At 41.4% G+C, this 19,626-nt stretch overlaps 1 protein-coding gene across 1 annotated transcript in view; it reads right to left on the reverse strand.

The window, feature by feature from the left end:
- Positions 1–19,626, reverse strand: part of ttc27 (tetratricopeptide repeat domain 27) — a 208,536-nt gene that overhangs the window by 20,802 nt on the left and 168,108 nt on the right. The window contains exon 17 of the mRNA XM_060830829.1: positions 1,654–1,851. Within this exon, the coding sequence (XP_060686812.1) occupies positions 1,654–1,851 (198 nt within the window). The remainder of the gene's footprint in view (positions 1–1,653; positions 1,852–19,626) is intronic.

Consider the following 19,626-nt stretch of genomic DNA (forward strand, 5'->3'; position numbering starts at 1 on the left):
ACTTGGATGTCTGAATATATGACAGATCATTCACTCAAGGGTGGGGTAGCTGCAGCATCGATAGATTTGGGAGCAGACAACTTATTAAAATAAAACATTTTAAACTCAAAGACAAATTGAAATACCTACTTGATGCATACTTAAGAATACATTGATTTAATAGGTGCATAACAGGGTTACTGGAATAGGGTAGGGTCTGGATCTGGGTGGGATGCTCTTTGGAGGGTCGGTGTGGACTGGATGGACCAAACACTGTAGCGATTCTATGATCTGTGAACACTTTTCATTTCCTGAAGCACTGCACTTTGATTGACAAGGACTATAAAATCTCATTCACCTCTTTGGTCTTCATTTAAATTCCCCTGTGACACACTGGTTTGGATCCTGCAGTCCCAATATCAGGGAAGCAGTTGCAGGCTGCCTGAAAGGATTCCATGCCAATGGCCTCACCAACACCGGCCAGCCTGGAAACTTGGGCTCACTGCAAATATTGGGGTTAATCTAGGGCGATGATTTGTGTCGGGCCTGCTGAGGAATGCAAACCTTTAAATCGATAGAAGGTCAATAATACTCTTAGCACAGCCTCCCACGGCAATTCCTCAGTCCTGATGTGTATATATATGTGTGCGTGTGTGTGTATGTGTGTGAGAGAGAGAGAGCGCATGTGTGTGTGTGTGTTTGGGGGTGAGAGGTGATGTTGAATGGTACCTCAAGTGGATCTCCAACTGAAAGTTTTATAAACTTTATTAGTTTTCTTTCAAATAAAGAACATCTCCAGATTGTGACATTAAAGGACACATGGTCTCAGTGGAATTGTATCTTGCAATTCAGCCTCCCTATTCACTTCACCAATGGATCCAGTCAATTGGAAAGAACATAGAACATAGAAAAATACAGCGCTGTACAGGCCCTTCGGCCCTCGATGTTGCACCGATCCAAGCCCACCTAGCCTACACTAGCCCACTACCCTCCATATGCCTATCCAATGCCCGTTTAAATGCCGATAAAGAGAGAGAGTCCACCACTGTTACTGGCAGGGCATTCCATGAACTCACGACTCGCTGAGTAAAGAATCTACCCCAACATCTGTCCTATACCTACCACCCCTTAATTTAAAGCTATGTCCCCTCGTAATATCTGACTCCAGGCAGCAAGGTAGGCACATTAGTTTTTTAATTAAGTTAGTAGCATGCACTTTGCTGACCTGCACAACCTGGGCCATTGTTTTTTCTTAAAAACCTTTTAAAAATATGTGGCATACATGTTTACAGAGTTTTTTGTTGAAGAAGGAGGACCAGCCCAAGGGAATGCTGAGTATCTGTGAACATATACACCCTCATTTCTAATTAATCACAGAGGAGTTTGAAAACTATAAAGCTGTGGGTAATTTACAGTTCTGAATCATAAGCAGGCAAGATGTTCCAGTCGCGCAGCACATTCGTGAATGCAGCATTTAGATTTTTGAAACATTTAAACTTCAGTCCAGGGAAAACATGGGGGCACGAGAGCTGAAGTTGTCGTCTGCCATTAACCTTTTTTCGCACTTTATTGCGGCTGGTTTAAGCATGGCACTGTGATAACCCAACCAACATAGTGGTTGCAGACAAGTCAGATGGAAGCTCCATTATGTGCACAATGCTATAGGATACTGACCTTCTCGTTGTTGTCTACATTCTCTGTTTGCCCATTTCCATAGAGCCTGGCGTACAACTTCCAAATCTCAGCATCGTTGGTTACTTTAGAAGTCACCCTACCAAAGAGTTCCCGTAGTCTTCCTGTCAATACTGTTGCAGAATCCCCTTTGCAATCAGCAATCCCTTCATCCACAGCCCGTACCAGGATTTTCAGAACCTAAAATGAACATGACAAGAGACTTTAATTTATGCATAAAGAACACTTTTGAGATGTTAAAGGGTTAACTTGTTCTGCTGACATGTAAGAAATTGGACGTCCTGGGGGGTTTTTTTTGTCTTGCAGGCAGGATATGACAATCTAATCATACTCTGTAAATGCTGTAGTTTTAAGGAATAACTTAATCTCACACTGTTTCTGTAAATAATCTAATCATTTTACATTGTTTTTGGGGTGGCTGGTGACTATGGGGAAGTGGCAGGGGGTGGTGTCTTGTGTGCATGACTGACTGATGTAAAATCCTGTATAAAGGGAGGATGGTTCGCTTGTTCAGGAAGCTTTGTTTGTCACGCTCTGCAAGCATAGCGAAGAGTGTTAAGTGATCCTCCAAAATCTTGTATCTGCTGAAATAAATTGTGGCTGTTCACAGAAGTTGGCATATTGCAGTTGCATCAAGTGTATAAGAATCTCGAGAAGGGAACCTAACATTTGGTGACGAGATTGGGATTCCAACGTATGTGGAGCTTCTAGGCAGACTGAGTAAGTGATTGCCTGTATGACGGTAACATGAGTTGGATGGCCCCATGAGGTATGATTTACCTTGATGTCTCTCACTAACCTATCACTCAATCAACCCCTCATCCCCTAGGACTTTGTAGTGACAGAATTATAGGAAGGATGTGGAAGCTATAGGAAGGATGTGGAAGCTTTAGAACGAGTGCAGAGGAGGTTTACCAGGATGTTGCCTGGAATGGTAGGAAAATCTTATGAGGAAAGGCTGAGGCACTTGGGGCTGTTCTCATTGGAGAAGAGAAGGTTTAGGGGAGATCTGATAGAAGTGTATAAGATGATTAGGGGTTTAGATAGGGTAGATACTAAGAACCTTTTACCGCTAATGGAGTCAGGTGTTACTAGGGGACATAGCTTTAAATTAAGGGGTGGTAGGTATAGGACAGATGTTAGGGGTAGATTCTTCACACAGCGGGTTGTGAGTTCATGGAATGCCCTGCCCGTATCAGTGGTGAACTCTCCTTCTTTATGGTCATTTAAGCGGGCATTGGATAGGCATTTGGAAGTTATTGGGCTAGTATAGGTTAGGTAGGATTCGGTCGGCGCAACATCGAGGGCCGAAGGGCCTGTACTGCGCTGTATCCTTCTATGTTCTATGTTCTATGTAACCTTTGAGATAACCTATTCGCTTGTACACTAACGAGTTCATCCCAGTGAGGTTAGAGATCCCCTGGAATTCAAAGGTTAGAATCTTCTAATAGTGAGGTTTGAGGCCCTGGAACATAGTAAGAAAGATAAAGGGTAACTACTGTGTCTGTCTCAATCACCCTGCCTTAGACCGGTTGTTAAGAGGGGAAATCCCCCACAGGAAGGTCAGGACCCTGAATTGGGTGTGGAGACTGAGGACACTGAACTAGTATATAGAGATAAGATAGAAAGTTGAGATTTTAAAAATGGGACCCCTTTGCATCGGTTATGCCAGGGTGAGTCCCAAAATGAGGAATGGTTCAGGTGCCTGCCAGGATGTTTAAATAAAAAAACTGGGAAATGAAATTTGGCCAATGTGAGGAACTTGGGACATAGATAACTGTTTAAAAGTAGAAGCAGCAATTTGGAAACGCAATATGGGCACGAAATGGAAAACATTATTGTCCGCATTGAGAAAGACTGCTGAGGAAATAACTAATAAATCTAAACAGGCCAGCTGGGATGTAAAAGAGGGATTAGAGTGTGTGATCATGAGGGACAGCCTAAGCCTTCGAAGTCAGTATGGGGATTATAATTTGAGTAGAGAAAAACAGGAAAAACTGAGAAAGTAAAGATAAAGTAAGGAATCAGCGTTGAAACGCCAAGCTGAACTATCGAGTGGGAATAAAATGGAGGTACCTCCTGACATGTATGGTTTGCCAATAATGTTTCAAAATAATGACATTGATGACCAGCTATGGTCACAATGCGGATTTCTGACCTCCTGAGGGAGACCTATTCAGAACTCACTACATCTCCAAAATCTCCTCAAAGCCATCCTCCTCCCGAAGCAATTGGTTATAATCAAATGTGCTGCTCATGTAATGGACAATATGGATATCAGCACTGGCAGTGCCAGAGCTGATTGAGCTGCCAGAGACGCGGCAACAGCCCGCAATTCTACTGTGTGTTCTATAAACCGGCAGGCGCTAAATCGATCACCTGCCTCCAAAACAACGGACATACCAGACATGGTCACTGTGCAACGTTTACAGGAGGACACCCCGACCCAGAAAAACAAATATGGAAGATGTATGGTTGTTTGCACTCTGCGTCGAGAGGCCTCTAGATCATTTCAGTTGGTCAGGTGTGTATACCTGATGTGTTGCTACCAATGCTTACTGACTGTTTTCATACTGTAAGAATCTCAAGATAGGAACCTAACACTTTTGGTAAAGATTTCAGAGAGTACAATGATGTAAACATGATATTTGGACTCAGGGATCGTTACGCCAACAAGAGGCAAAACAAAATCCTGTCAACAGCCTTACATACAAGATTTATTTTTATATTGCTACTTCTCTCTTCTTTTTGAAAGCTTTGACTTCTCATGTGTTGTACCACTCTCAGTCACGCTCCAATACCTCATCAGGGTAAACATTTTACATTTGCACAAGTCTGGTTGGGTGAGTCTCCGCAGCTGGGTTAACCTCCAACAGCTCTTGAACCATAACCAATGGCTTCTCTCACACACAACCAGGCAGGAGCACAATGGAAAATAATTGTCGGCAGATATGCTAAACAATTTTTGTTTCCTTGTTCCCAAAAATTGAGATCAACAGCTGCATTCCCTGCCACCACTCTGACTGAGATCACCTAATTCTGGACCCCTGCAGATGCATGATTTTAATAGTTCCACAACTGGCAATTGTGCCTTTGATTGCCTGGGCCACAGACTCTGGAATTGGATTGCTAAATCTCTCTGCCTGTTTTTATCCTCAGAACCCACCTTTAGCATGAAATGTTTTATGATGCGTTCTAATACAAAGTTTGGGAGAAGATTTGTAGCTCGGGTGCTCGCTGTTGTGGTTCTGTTCGCGGAGCTGGGAATTTGTGTTGCAGATGTTTCGTCCCCTGTCTAGGTGACATCCTCAGTGCTTGGGAGCCTCCTGTGAAGCGCTTCTGTGATGTTTCCTCCAGAATTTATAGTGATCACTAAAAATGCCAGAGGAAACATCACAGAAGCACTTCACAGGAGGCTCCCAAGCACTGAGGATGTCACCTAGACAGGGGACGAAACATCTGCAACACAAATTCCCAGCTCGGCGAACAGAACCGCAACAGTGTTCTAATACCTCATGACAGTTTGCGTGATAATGTGCCTATGAACTACCTTGTGAGATTTTATGATGTTATGGTATAAATAAATGGAAGGTGCTACTGTTACTAACCATTCCGTGGGAATCAAGCCCTCCTAATCAATTTACCACAATGATGCACAGGATGAAGATGCAGCATTAACACTTTCTTGGGACTTTAAATGGACCAGCATCAACCATAGTATTGTTATGAGGATGGGGTTAAAGTTAAGTTACCTGCTACACAAGTGACTCAGCTTATGACCTCTGAAAGTCTCTCCACAAGACTCAGATGCATTTGGATACTTACTACTTAGCTGGATGTGCCAGCTAGAATATCACTCAACATCAACCAGGACTGTGTAATTAGATTAGATTACTTAGTGTGGAAACAGGCCCTTCGGCCCAACAAGTCCACACCAACCCTCCGAACAGCAACCCACCCAGACCCATTCCCCTACATTTACCCCTTCACCTAACACTACGGGCAATTTAGTATGGCCATTTCACCTAACCTGCACATTTTTGGAATGTGGGAGGAAACCGGAGCACCCGGAGGAAACCCATGCAGACACGGGGAGAACATGACAGACAGTTGCCTGAGGTGGGAATTGAACTCGGGTCTCTGGCGCTGTAAGGCAGCAGTGCTAACCACTGTGCCACCGTGCTGCCCCGTGTACTTGACTGGCACCTTGCAATTCTACTCAATTTCAGTGACACTGCATTCATAATGAGACTACACGCAACTAACCACACTTAGTTAAAAATCCTGACTATCTTGACCTGGAAATATACCGCCATTCTTTCAGGGTTGCTGGAATCTTAGACAAGTCCTGGAATTCTCTCCCTAATGGCATTGTGGGTCTGCCTACAGCACACATTCAAGAACGGAGGTCTCCACTACCTTCACTGGGGCAACTAAGGATGACTAATAAATGATGGCAAGCTAGCCAAGTCCATGTCCCGTGAGTGAATAAAAAAATGTTTTTAAAAAGCCTTTTTCCTTTGACTTTTGCTGTTGTAATATCATGCGAATATCATCACATGAACGTTCTCCCTTAAGTCATAAACTGTGCTGAGTTGGAAAGAAAACATGGCTCCTTCAGTGCTACTGAAGGGTCAGTATACACTGCAAGAGCAACATTACCACAAGGACTGCAACATGTAACAGACCCAGGAGGTCAATAGTATCACTTTGCAACTTCCTCTTATATGGATATACCAGGATTAAACCATTTATAAATTATTGGTCTCACTGCATTTAAAACAGCAAAAGACGATGAGAGATTTGACTGATCGAGCATATCACTTTTGAGAGATCATTACCTTCTGAGGGAAGCTAGGGATTGGAAATAAATACTGTCATCCATATCCAGAGAACAAAATCAAACTTAGATTAATTTTATAATTGGTATTAAAAACGCAAGCTGCCAAGAGAAAACAGCCTGTAATCTTGCTCCTGATCTGTTGGAAGGTGCAATGCTTGCAGACAGGATTGAAGTGGAATGGGATGCACCTTACACCTTTTCCAGCTGGTTCAGTGTTCCACCTCACAAATGAGAAACAGCTATCTCAGTAACATACTGTACTGGAAGGCCACCGCTGTTTGCAGAATTCAATCCAAGCATGAACTGCCCCCTTAAAGAGAGGGCAGACAGAGGAACCAAACTAAAGCAAGGGAAATCTGTTAGGCTGGAACTGGTTATACATAACAATACAGTACAGCAGAGAAAAATGTTACTTCTGCACGCAAGTGATTTAATAAGTCTCGCGTTCAAACTCTTGATCGTTGACTTTATCCAAACTAATACAAATGAGTCTTTGCATGTGGTTTTTACTGTCCCCCAATGAGCAATATAAAGGCATTTTTGAAAAAGCATGAACCAACACTGAAGAAACCACATGCAAAAGGCCACTAATTAATTTTTACTGGTTATCCAGACATATTAATCCTATAATGAGTAAGTTTTACTCTAAAGCTTGGAGCAGCTGGGGCAGTAAAGATCCCTGATTATACACATGTACAAGGTTTAGTCAATGTCTTTACTACATATGTAGTAGTCACTACTCAAAAGGAATTATAAACAATTATAAATAATAAAATATCTCCGCGTTAAACTTTAAATAAGCTTATGAATTGGTTGGTTTATTAAATGTACTATATGGTGTGAACTTTGTCACATAATTTATTCTTGTATCATCAAAAATCTGGAGTCGTAAAGACAGAAACAATGTACAAGTCAACATGTGAAGTCTTCTAGAATCTTGTGAATCAACTTAGACGGCCAGTATACAACACAATGTACTGGTGTGGATGGTCACCATTTAAATGTGATGGAAGTGCACAACATCACTAATTCAATTAAATGAATGTGGCTTGGTTTTCTGAATGAATGATTTATACAAAGATAAATTTGACTACAAACAAAGAGCTTTAAAAATGGCATATTCATTGTGCTTAGTATTTGTGCTAAGAATTCAATGAATTCATTGAGAGTCACCAGATTTGGTGTTTTCAGTTTGAGATAGCATCATTCCACTTCAAGTGAGCTTTCTCTTCCACCTTTTTTGAATCATCTGACAATATTTTGTGCACTAATAGCAGCTCATGATTTGATAATGCAACTGCATAAAACAACAAGTGGAGGCAGGTACACATACTGCCACTTTTTGCCCAAAGGTTCTTGTTCCATTCAGCTTAAACATGATCCTTGGAAGGCTTGGTGACCCACATCTCCAAAGGTCGAATATTGAGTGCGAGATGCCCCTCCTAAATAGCTGCAATATGGGCATTATTTCTTCACAGACATCTCCTGATCTCATCAGTTAAATGGAGTCTGAACATGTCCCAGATTAATAAGCTGCATTCTTTACATATGCCACTGGGATGCCTACTCCACATAGAGTTCACTCCATCCTTACCCAACTGATTATAGACATGGGCCTACACCAAAACCTTGCAGAGAATTTGTTGTTTAGCATGATTTTAATGCTGATAATAGGCTTTAACTTTGTTCCATTGGTCATGTGGGTTACTATCACCATGAATCTTTGTCATTTTTACTAGAACTGATTTTTGTTCCATTCCACAGCTTGGCTGCTGGACACGATTAAATTCTAGGTCATATCACGCATGTTGCTGGCATGACTTAATGGTTACTTGCGATTCCCCTGCTGACTGCTGGTGAAATGATGGAAAACTGAAATTTGACAGAGGGGGCTTTTGCTATCTTCTGTTGGAACACTTTCTGTCTCATTCTATAAAGGGACGAAAACAACTAGTCCTTGGTCTGAAGTTTTTATTGGATTTAAGGTTTAGTTTGGTCCACTAAAGTCCACTTACATTTCTACATACCTAATGCATTTGCTGGGATGATGTAATCACTTGGATGAATTTTGAGCACCCATTCCAATATGTACGTGGCTCAGTGGTTAATGTTGCTGCCTCACAGTCTCAGGGGCCTAGGTTTGATTCCAGCCGAGGGTGACAGTCTGTGCGGAGTCTGCATGGGTTTCCAAGAGGTACTCTAGTTTCCTCCCACAGTCCAAAGATGTGCAGGTTAGATACATTGGTGATGCTAAATTGCCCACAGTGTCCAGGGATGTGCAGATTCGGTGAATTAATGATGGTAAATGCAGAGTTACAAAGACAGGGTAGAGGCTGGGTCTGGGTGGGATGCTTTTTGGAGGGTTGGTGTACACTCATAGAGTCAAAGTTATACAGTACAAATTCTTTGGTCCAACTCGTCCACACTGACCAGGTATCCTAAACCTGATGGGTCGAATAGCCTCTTTCCACATTGTTGGGATTCTAAGATCAGGCCATGATTTGGTTTCTGCCCTGATGGTGCATTTGGTCTTCTTCAAGACAGACTATCCTTCTTCCATTCCTACACCAATTTTCACTAACATAAATACCCTTTCCCTCATTTCAGCAGAGTTACTTGGTGAGCTAGCAAATGTTTTGAATTTTATTTTGAACCCAACCTTGTACTTTTTTTTGCTAGAAGAACCTAGCCATGCAACATGTCTTCATGTGAGTTTGTCTTCAATTCCCATGTACCATCTTCACAAAGCAGGCTTTATTACCTGCTTGGTCCTATATGTCCTGACTTGCAGAAGCAGCTAAGTTAACATGAAAAATTGAGGCTAACTACTTTGGCAAATATTGCATTCTTTTCCATAGCTGAAAAAAATGGGTCAAACTAATACAAATTGCACATAGAAGCATAATTAAAACACTGGGGTAATCTTGTATGTCATATCGACTCGTGCTCCAAACATCTATGGCAGGGGATTATTAAGGTCTATCTAATAAGGAGTGCAAATGAGATACATCAACAGTCACTATTTATAAATACATATAAAATTATTAGCAACAAAGAAAATAATTTAAGTTTCAAAAGTGCTCTGGTTTATTAATAATTTGGAGGTGATGGTGTTGGACTGGGGTGTACAAAGTTAAAAATCACACTACACCAGGTTATAGCCCAACAGGTTTATTTGGAAGCACTAGCTTTCGTAGCACTGCTGGTTGTTCAGGTGGTTGTGGAGAATAAGATCGTAGGACACAGAATTTATGGTAAAAGTTTACAGTGTGATGCAACTGAAACTATATATTGAAAAAGACCTGGATTGTTTGTTAAGTCTCTCATCTTTTAGAATGACCATGTTGGTTTCAGTTCTTTCATATGTGAATCCCAGAACTTTTTTTAAAGTTACATTCTCAAGTGAACTTTAACAATAGGTGCCATGTTAGCTCAGATAACGCACTGGAGGTGTGAGGTGCCCTGTGTGAGGCTGTCTTTGCCCCAGTGTTCAGACTGATTCTATTTCTAAGAAAAGGATTTATAGAATCTTACATGGATTCATGAAGTTTTTGAGCAAAATAAAATGCAATTCTGCAAGTACAAATTCACCCCACAAACTTATGTGTGTGAATGTCGAGGGGGGAATGGGATGGGGGAGTGTGAGTGTTTGTGTGTGTGTGTGTGTGAGGGTGAGTGTAAAGGGGTGTAAGTCCGAGGGGGGTGCCTATGTGGGTGTGTATATGTGACCGTATGAGAGAGAGGTTGTCCATGAGAGAAGTTGTGCGCGAATGTGCGTGTGTGTGTGAGAGAGAGAGATTGAGAGCGAGCGAGCGAGAGAGAGGGAGAGAGAGAGTGTGTGTGCGAGAGAGAGAGAGAGAGAGAGAGCGAGAGAGAAAAGAGAGATTGGGTTTATGTCACCCTACAGGTGACCCCACTGCACTACTCGTCAACTTTTTGATTTACTTCTATCCTTTTCCATCACTATTTTAAAACTAATAGAATTATGGTCGCTGGCCCCAAAGTGCTCCCCCACTGACGCCTCAGTCACCTGCCCTGCCTTACTTCCCAAGAGTAGCTCAAGTTCTGCACCTTCTCTACTAAGTGGAGAAGGTGCACATCCACATACTGAATCAGAAAATTTTATTGTACACACTTAACAAATTCCTCTCCATCTAAACCTTTAACACTATGGCAGTCCCAGTCTATGTTTGGAAAGTTAAAATCACCTACCATCACCACCCTATTATTCTTACAGCTAGCGGAGATCTTCTTACAAATCTGTTTCTCAATTTCACTCTGACTATTGGGGGGGGGGGGGGGGGGGGGGAGGTCTATAATACAATCCCAATAAGGTGATCATCCCTTTCTTATTTCTCAGTTCCACCCAAATAATTTCCGTGGATGTATTTCCGAGAATATCCTCCCTCAGTACAGCTGTAATGCTATCCCTTCTCAAAAACGCCAATACTCCTCCTCTCTTGCCTCTCTTTCTATCCTTCCTGCAGCATTTGTATCCTGGAACATTCAGCTGCCAGTCCTATCCATCCCTGAGCCATGTTTCTGTAATTGCTATGATATCCTAGACCCATGTTCCTAACCATGCCCTGAGTTCAGCTGCCTTCCCTGTTAGGCTTCTTGCACTGAAATAAATGCAGTTTGATTTATCAGTCCTACCTTCTTCTCTGCTTTGTCCCTGCCTGCCCTGACTATTTGATTCACTTCTTTTCTCAACTGTACCTGTCTCAGATGGATCTCTTTCCTCATTATCTCCCTGCGCCACCCTCCCCCACCCACCTTACTAGTTTAAATCCTCCCGAGCAGCTCTAGCAAATCCCCCGGCCAGTATATTATTCCTTCCAATTCAGGTGCAATCCGTCCTTCTTGTACAGGTCACTTCCACCCCAGAAGAGATTCCAACGATCCAAAAATGTGAATCCTTCTTCCATATACCAGCTCCTTAGCTATGCACTCATCTGCTCTATCCTCCTGCCTTCATTAGCTCATAATACCGGCAGTAATCCAGATATTACTACCCTCGAGGATCTCCTTTTTAAATTTCTGCATATCTGCAGAGTGCGATCCCAGGTCTTCAGATTATTGTCTGGGTGGGTTACTCTTCAGAGGGTTGATGTGGACTAGTTGGGCCGAAGGGTCTGTTTCCACACTGTAGGGAATCTAATCGATAACTGCCTTCCTGTCTCATGATAGTGGCAAAATGGCATGCAGCTGTTACTAGGCAAAACATTTGTTATACCTTCCTCACAATGTCCTTTTGAAATTTCATTAAGTTACTTATCCACTCGCAGAATTACTCTCTTATTAAATTTCTAAATTATTCACCTACAGCTGGTTTAGGTCAATGACCTAGGTTTCTTCATTATAGGCTGAAATATTTGTCATTAAATGTGCTGATAGATTCTTATTCACGGTATAAAACCGCATTTCACCACTATTCCATTTGGACAGCCAACTCCGCTTTTCGCACAAAACAATTCTGATGAACAGAATTACTATTGGGATTTCTTCTACTTCTTGATGTTTTTGAATTGGCGGTTGCACAGCTGCTGACACTCACAGCCTTGGCACTCACATTGGAAATGGCCGCATTGGTGAGATATGAAGAGTGCCGAGTCCTTATGCAGCATTTATTTAACAAGGTTCAATAGCTGCAGGACAGAGAGGACAAAAACTGGTGAAAGAAAACATCCTCCATGTGCTGCTCCAAACTGCTTACTTCTGTGGCTTGAAACTGTTTCAGGGTAAAACTGTATGACATGGTGGGAGGAAAGATGAAAACTCAAATCGTCAAAATCCCATACTTGTCCTAATCCATATAAATTGGTAAATGTGGAAAGCATGTGTACGCATGTTCGCTATGAGGCTACAACTTGCTTTTAATAACATTTTCCATAATGCTTTCAGTCCAAGCATCATGTTTTAAATAAAATGTATTTAGAGTATTAGTCATAGAGATGTACAGCATGGAAACAGACCCTTTGGTCCAACTCGTCTATACCGACCAGATATCCCAACCCAATCTAGTCCCATTTGCCAGCATTTGGTCCATATCCCACTAAACCCTTCCTATTCATATACCCATCCAGATGCCTTTTAAATATTGTAATTGCACCAGCCTTCACCACTACCTCTAGCAATTCATTCCATTCACACACCACCGTGTGTGTGAAAAGGTTGCCCCTTAGGTCCCTTTTAAATCTTTCCCCTCTCACCCTAAACCTATGCTCTCACGTTCTGGACTCCCCCACCACAGGGAAAAGATCTTATCTAGTTACCCTATCCATGTCCCTCATGATCTTATAAACTCCAATAAGGTCACCCCTCAGCCTCTGACACCCCAGGGAAAACAGCTCCAGCGAATTCACCCTCTCACTTTAGCTCAATTCCTCTAAGCCAGGCAACATCCTCGTACATCTTTTCTGAACCCTTTCAAGTTTCTTATTGGATGGGGACCAGAATTACACGCAATATTCCAACAGTGGCCTAACCAATGTCCTCTATAGCCGCAACTTGACCTCCCAACTCTGACCAATAAAGGAAAGCACAGAAGTCCATGTAAAGACTAGTCTGCAAACATGCAGAATATCTGAACAACAAGCACTGTTACCAGTGTCCTGGAACATCAGATCTTGATAAAAGCACTTTATGACTTTTCTCATAGCAACACACTGAGTATTGTTGCTCTCTCCAATTTAGAAGCCAAATTCTTAAGAATTCAACAGGGAAAAATGCAATTAGGATTTCTTCTACTTTTCATTGATGTTTTTGCATATTTGACAAAATCATCAAATTCCAGCAGAAGAGGTAGAATGTCTTGGAAATGTATTGTTCATGTGTCAACCATAAAAAAAGGAAAATTTGCTATAAATAATTCAGAAAAAGGATCTCACCGTAACAAACTGTTTCAATTTTCTGAAGGGGTTGAGAGTGCTTTTTCACTTGTTGGCCCTGGGCTTTCTCTATGTGTCTTTTCTTGGGTAGGAAGCCTAGGTCAGGTGATAATGTCCCAGCCAATTTACGTTGTTAAAGGCTAAGAGCACCAAGTTAGTCTTTTCCTGCTATCCATTTTAAAGTAGCCATCAGAGTCAGATGACCACTAACTTCAGGTTACTCTTCTGTACTAAACTGTGTGTATATACGAGCACCAACACAGCAGCATGCCACTCATTATAAAATGTAGGCCACACCTATGATATCATGTATGCTGGCTAATGTTCAGGTCATCAGCAAGAAGAAAGAAGCAGCGATAGGCAGGTGCTTCCTTTGCAGGAAGTGGAGGGTGCAACCTACCTCAAACTGGCCAGGAACACATTGTCAGGAGGTTATTTCCTGCAGGTGTACACCCTTAGCTAGGGAATGATGCATTGCCTAGATACCAGAGAGCATCTAAATCTTGGGATCAACTTATTTAAAATGGAAAATCTGTTACTTAAAGTATTACTTGGCTGTATGGTTTAATTATTCTCAGCTCTGGCTTGCTTGAAAGTACTTTTGTTTCTGAGTCAGAATATCATGGTTTCAAGTCAAATGCCAGAGATCTGGGCATGATAATCTGATGCTGAGGGAGTACTGAACTGTTAGAAGTGTTGTTTTTCAAAAGGGACAATACTCACCAATAATTTAACATTAAATCAACATCCCAAAAAACAGATTACCTGGCCAATATTTATATGCACAGCCTGGTTGTGGGTAAACTGGGTGCCAGGATTCCCAATTACAACAGAGCTACATTCTAAAAGTACCTCATTGGCTGTGAAGCACTTTAAGATGTTTTGAGGCTGTGAAAGATGTTACACAAATTTAATAAAGTCTGAATAAATGCAATAAATTTGTTAGATAGCCCACATGTCTAATCCAGGTACCAATATGAATTATGCTGACCCAAATTCTAATGAAGTACCAGGTTATAGTCCAACAGGTTCATTTGAAATCACAAGCTTTCGAAGCGCTGCCCCTTCATCAGGTGCAATGACAGAGAAGAGCACAGTCACAGAATTTATAGGCAGAGAGATCAAAAGATCATACAACCGGTGTGAGTGGAGTGTTGATCTTCCTTATTGTCCTGTTTGATGCCATTACCTTGATAAATTGTTATAATCTCTCTACCTTAATTAATATGTACAATTTTGGATTACTTATTACATTGGTTAGATTCTCTTATTCCTATCATGTTATTCCACTCATTTAACTTGTCTCCAGCACCACCTTATTTTTAATTCTTGTAATTGGCTCTCTGCCTCATTTAATCAGATTGTAGGTCATCCCTTCATCTGTTATTCAGCTGCTGACACTTTATTCATGCCATCTGCAGAGACTTAGATGAGATTCCCTACAGTGTGGAAACAGGCCCTTCAGCCCAACCAGTCCACACACTTCCTCTGAAGAGTAACCCACCCAGACCCATTTCCCTCTGACTAATGCACCTAACACTGGGCAATTTAGCATAGCCAATTCACCTGACTTGCACATCTTTGTGACTGTGGGAGGAAACCAAAGCACCCAGGGGAAACTCACGCAGACACGGGGAGAACGTGCAAACGTTACACACAGACAGTTGTCCAAGGCTGGAATCGAACCTGGAGCCCTGGTGCTGTGAGGCAGCAGTGCTAACCACTGAGCCACCGTGCCCTTACTGTTTGACACTCTACTCACACCAGTTGTACAATCTTTTGATCTCTCTGCCCTCGATCCCTATGCCTATAAATTCTTCTCTCTCATTACACCTGACAAAGGGGCTGTGCTCCGAAAGCTTGAGATTTGAAATAAACCTGTTGGGACAATAATCTGGCATCATGTGACACCTGACTTTGTCCACCCCAGTCCAACACCGGTGCCTCTACATCATGGCTAACAAAATACAGCTTACTGTTTAAAGGAGTAAGTGCTTGAGCCATTTAGGCTGGGGTCCTCTAGATTTCAGTCCAAGTCAGCTGAGTTGGCTAATTTACCATTAATAATATAAATCCTGGGATGATTGGAGCTAAATTCTTCAATGTCGATGGTTTTCAAGCTTTTCACTTTGGGAAGCCTGCTGCACGTAACAGATACGTTCCTGATTTTAGTTGAAAGCTAAATGTTGGCTCAGTCATCCAAGAAACTCTGCTCTTCTTTAGTATCTCAGAATCTTTCACATGCCACAGAATTCAATAGGAATTCAATGACTCTCACAAAAGACAGTACCTTTGAAATGTAACATTGGCTTAATGGTGACAATACCACATGAAGAGCTAAAGGCTTGGAGAGAGGCTTGAACACAATATTGTCTTGCTCAGAGGTAAGAGCTATCACTGGACAGACTGGCTCTTCATAGCCAGGGAATCTCAGCAATGTCCTGCCTCAATGTCTATAAAATTGTGACAAAGTAAAACAAGTTTTACAGAAAATGAGCTGCTACATTCTCCATGCTTGTGTGAACATGCTTTGTCTTGCTAACTGTGATGGTCAATACAATTAGAAATGATCCATCCAGTTCAAAACATTTAAGTGACTAAAATAGTTAATAAATAATTTGCTGTCTCCTGCAAGTAAAAGTTGCATAGCTCTAAAGTGTGGCTACTTTATAATACTCTTGGTCCAATGTGGCCAGTGAAGATTGGTCAGGGAGAAATCAGAAGCCTTCATTTAGATCCCAAGAAAAGTCACTGGTCTTGAAGCGTTAAAACTGCTTCTCTCTCCATAGATGCTGCTAGATCTTCTGAGTTTCTCCAGTACTTTCAGTTTTTATTTCAGATCTCCAGCTTTCCAGTATTTCACTTTCAAACATATGGGCCAAATTGGATTGTTAGAAGTAACAATAATAAATTAGTAATGCTATTATTTAAGAGCTCAAACTACTTTCAACTTATGCACATCTAGCATGAAAGTAAGTTTTGAAACCAAAATGAGCTTGAAGTCATGAATGAAATTATCATATTTTGGTAATCCTGACAATGTACAGTCTAATGCAGTTGATTTTGCTGATATGCTTGAATGCTTGTGGAGCGTTCTTCAAGAACTGACATTCACTCACTGGCACTTTCTTGAATCCAGAAGATGTGCAAGAGGGATTGCTGACAGAATTTCTCAAGCACATTAAATTTACAGAAATACAGTGCAGGAGAATACTCTCTACAATGTGACTTTAGCTGGCTCCTGGAGGTCTTTTTTGTCAAACACTCACCACTGTAGTTTGTGGAAAATTGAGTCAGCGCAACTGATCAGGTATTGGATCTCCTCAGCAATGATAGCCTTTTGACTGAGCAGCCAAAGCACTCAACATATTGCAGTGTCTGCTTCTTATTCGATCAGGGATCTAGGCATCACTAGCTAATATACCTCCAGACAGTGAGTGGCTTGGACGGGAGCTTGCAAACTCCCATGTATCTGGTGCCTCTGTCCTTCCAGATGGTAGCAGTTATAGGTGGAAGGTTAAAGGAAATTGAAGGAGGAGGACTGTTTGCCTGGTTGTGTGCAGGTGGATATTTGAGTTTTGTTTTCGCAAACTGTAAGTGTCCTGTATGCGGGATTAAAGAGGTTGAGAGTGGTTTACAAATCAGGTGTAGATTGAGCAATAAAACTGCAGTCATCTGCAAACTGTCGAACATGTATATCTAGGTTGTCAGCTCAACTTTGACACAGAGGCATCTGAGGTTAGTCTATCTCGGCACCATTTAATATTTTCACCAGAGAGCAGTTGATTTTTGATTAGGTGAATAGCCTCTTGCAGGTAGGTTACATATCAGAGGGGGCTATCACATAGTTTTGCTTGCGACTAATCTGGTTTTTGAAGGTGCTGCATCAAATCTTCTACTCAAGACAGTTGCGTTTGTATTTTATAGAATCATAGACTCCCTACAGTGTGGAAGCAAGCCATTCAACCCACAGAGTCCGCACTAAACCTACGACAAGCATTTCTCCCAGACCCAACCTATATTCTCCATGGCTAATCTGCCTAAACTGCACATCTTTCAACTGTGGGAGGAAACCAGTGCATCCGGAGGAAACCCGTCCAGACACAGGAAGAACACGCAAATTCCACACAAACAGTTGCCCGAGGGTGGTATTGAACCTGGGTCCCTGGTGCTGACAGGCACCAGTGCTGCCCCTTAACTGTGGACTTTTTAAATGCTAGGAACTACTCTAACGAGCAGATAGAGTACAATATAATAAGCTATAAAATCTACAGAGATAGAAACTGATGACTGACATTAATCTGCTGACGTAGGGAATGCAATTTTGTAACTTATGGTCAACATGGCCAAAACTGTAGCTTTGGAAAAGCATGACCCACTACAATAATGGGACATTTCCATTTCCCACACCAGGCATCTTTGTCGGTTATAAGTGGAATTGCCAATTTAATGTCAATTAGTGCCTAATTATGAGTAATATATGCTGTTAACTGCTACCCATTAGGAACTAGATAGAGACTGCCTAAACTAATTTCCCCAAGGAGACTTGAAGCCAGCAAATAAAAGAAACTTTAATCCACCAGTCTGGGCTACACTCCAGACCCCAGGCTCCCAAACTAAAAAGACAATATGCTACCACACTGAGTTATACACTGTTCTTCTTTCTTTAATCCACTCTGCTGGCAGAGCTAGTAAAACATCCCCTACAAGATAATGGCAGTTTATCAACTTGCCTGTTCAACTCACAAATTAGTCATGAAAAAAATGTAAATAAAAAGCCTCAAAGTTTTTTTTATTCCTGTAATAAAATTTTAACTAAACGAATCACTGATTAGTCATTGCCTGCAATTACTTCCACAAATGTGAACCTACTCCAATAATGCAAGGAATCAAATTGCTGCTCCCACATCATTACTGTGATTTTCAGCTTCTAAGTAATGATGAACAAATAATCAACAAAAAAAACCCAAAGCATCTTAGCAATTCATGTGAAGAATAATGCAATTTTATTGTGAGATGAAGTACAGTTTTGAAAATGCTTCCCCATTTCAGTCCCTCTCAGTGCTGTACATTGTTCTCCAGAACTGGCAGACTGATGGCACATTGAAGCCAAGTGGCAGAAAATTGACACAGTTTGATTATTAATCCCTCTCACTCCCTGGCAGGAAGTATCTTGTTTTTATTTCACCTCTCTATCCCCAAAAGCCCTGCTTTCTCAACATCTGGGAAACCATGGGTGCCAAAGCAAGTCTCACCACATCCCCAAGAAGCACACTTCTGCAACAGGCCTGTATCATCAGATGGCCGAAAGCAAAGTTGGGCAGGGAAACATGTGAGGTACATAGAAACTACATTGATTTTGAAGGAAAAAATATCTAGTCTCTATAAATACAGAGAAGAAGAACAATACATCTACTGTGGTCGCTACCGGAAGGTAATGTAAGAGAGTAAAGATGTTAAATTCAGATGTGATGTATTCAGATCAGAAGGACATTTTCCTTTCTTCTTGGCATGTAGTCAGTGAAGGCAAAACTGGTATTGTCCATCCATGCAACTGTGTCTATCCATGGAACTCATGTCACAGAGGCCAGACCAGATAAGGGGGGGGGGCTAGTTTCCTTCCCAAAACAATGTAAGTGAACCAATTGTATTTTATTTAATAATTGAATATCTTCACAGTCATGTTTGCAGACAACTGCTTTTTTATTTAAGATTTTACGGTCAACTATCTGATGTACTTATTAACAACATACCATTCCATTATTCACTTTTGCTTTATAACATATGTACCAGCTTAGAAAACCACCAAAAGTTGTTTAATAAAGATGAGAGCATTCCGAAAGAGCACTGAATCAATAAAAGCAAATACTGCAGATGATGGATAGCCAAAGAAAAACATGAAAGTACTGGAAAATTCAACGAATCTAGCAATATCTGCAGAGAAACAAATAATGTGTCAAAACCAGCAGATTTCTCCAAAAGTTTAGAATCACAGAAGTGTTAAAGTGCAGATGGAGGCCATTCAGTACATCATGCCTGCATCAATTCGTTAAATGAGCATTATAACCTAGTGCCAATCTCCTGCTTTTCCCCCATACACCTGCACATTATTTTATCCAAATAATCATTCAATACCATCTTGAATGCTTCAATTGAGCTTGTTTCCAGTACACTTTGAGGCAGGGCAGTCAATATCTAATTGCTTGCTGAGGGAAAATGATT

This window comes from Hemiscyllium ocellatum, chromosome 10 (assembly GCF_020745735.1).
Source record: "Hemiscyllium ocellatum isolate sHemOce1 chromosome 10, sHemOce1.pat.X.cur, whole genome shotgun sequence".
Lineage (NCBI taxonomy): Eukaryota > Metazoa > Chordata > Chondrichthyes > Orectolobiformes > Hemiscylliidae > Hemiscyllium > Hemiscyllium ocellatum.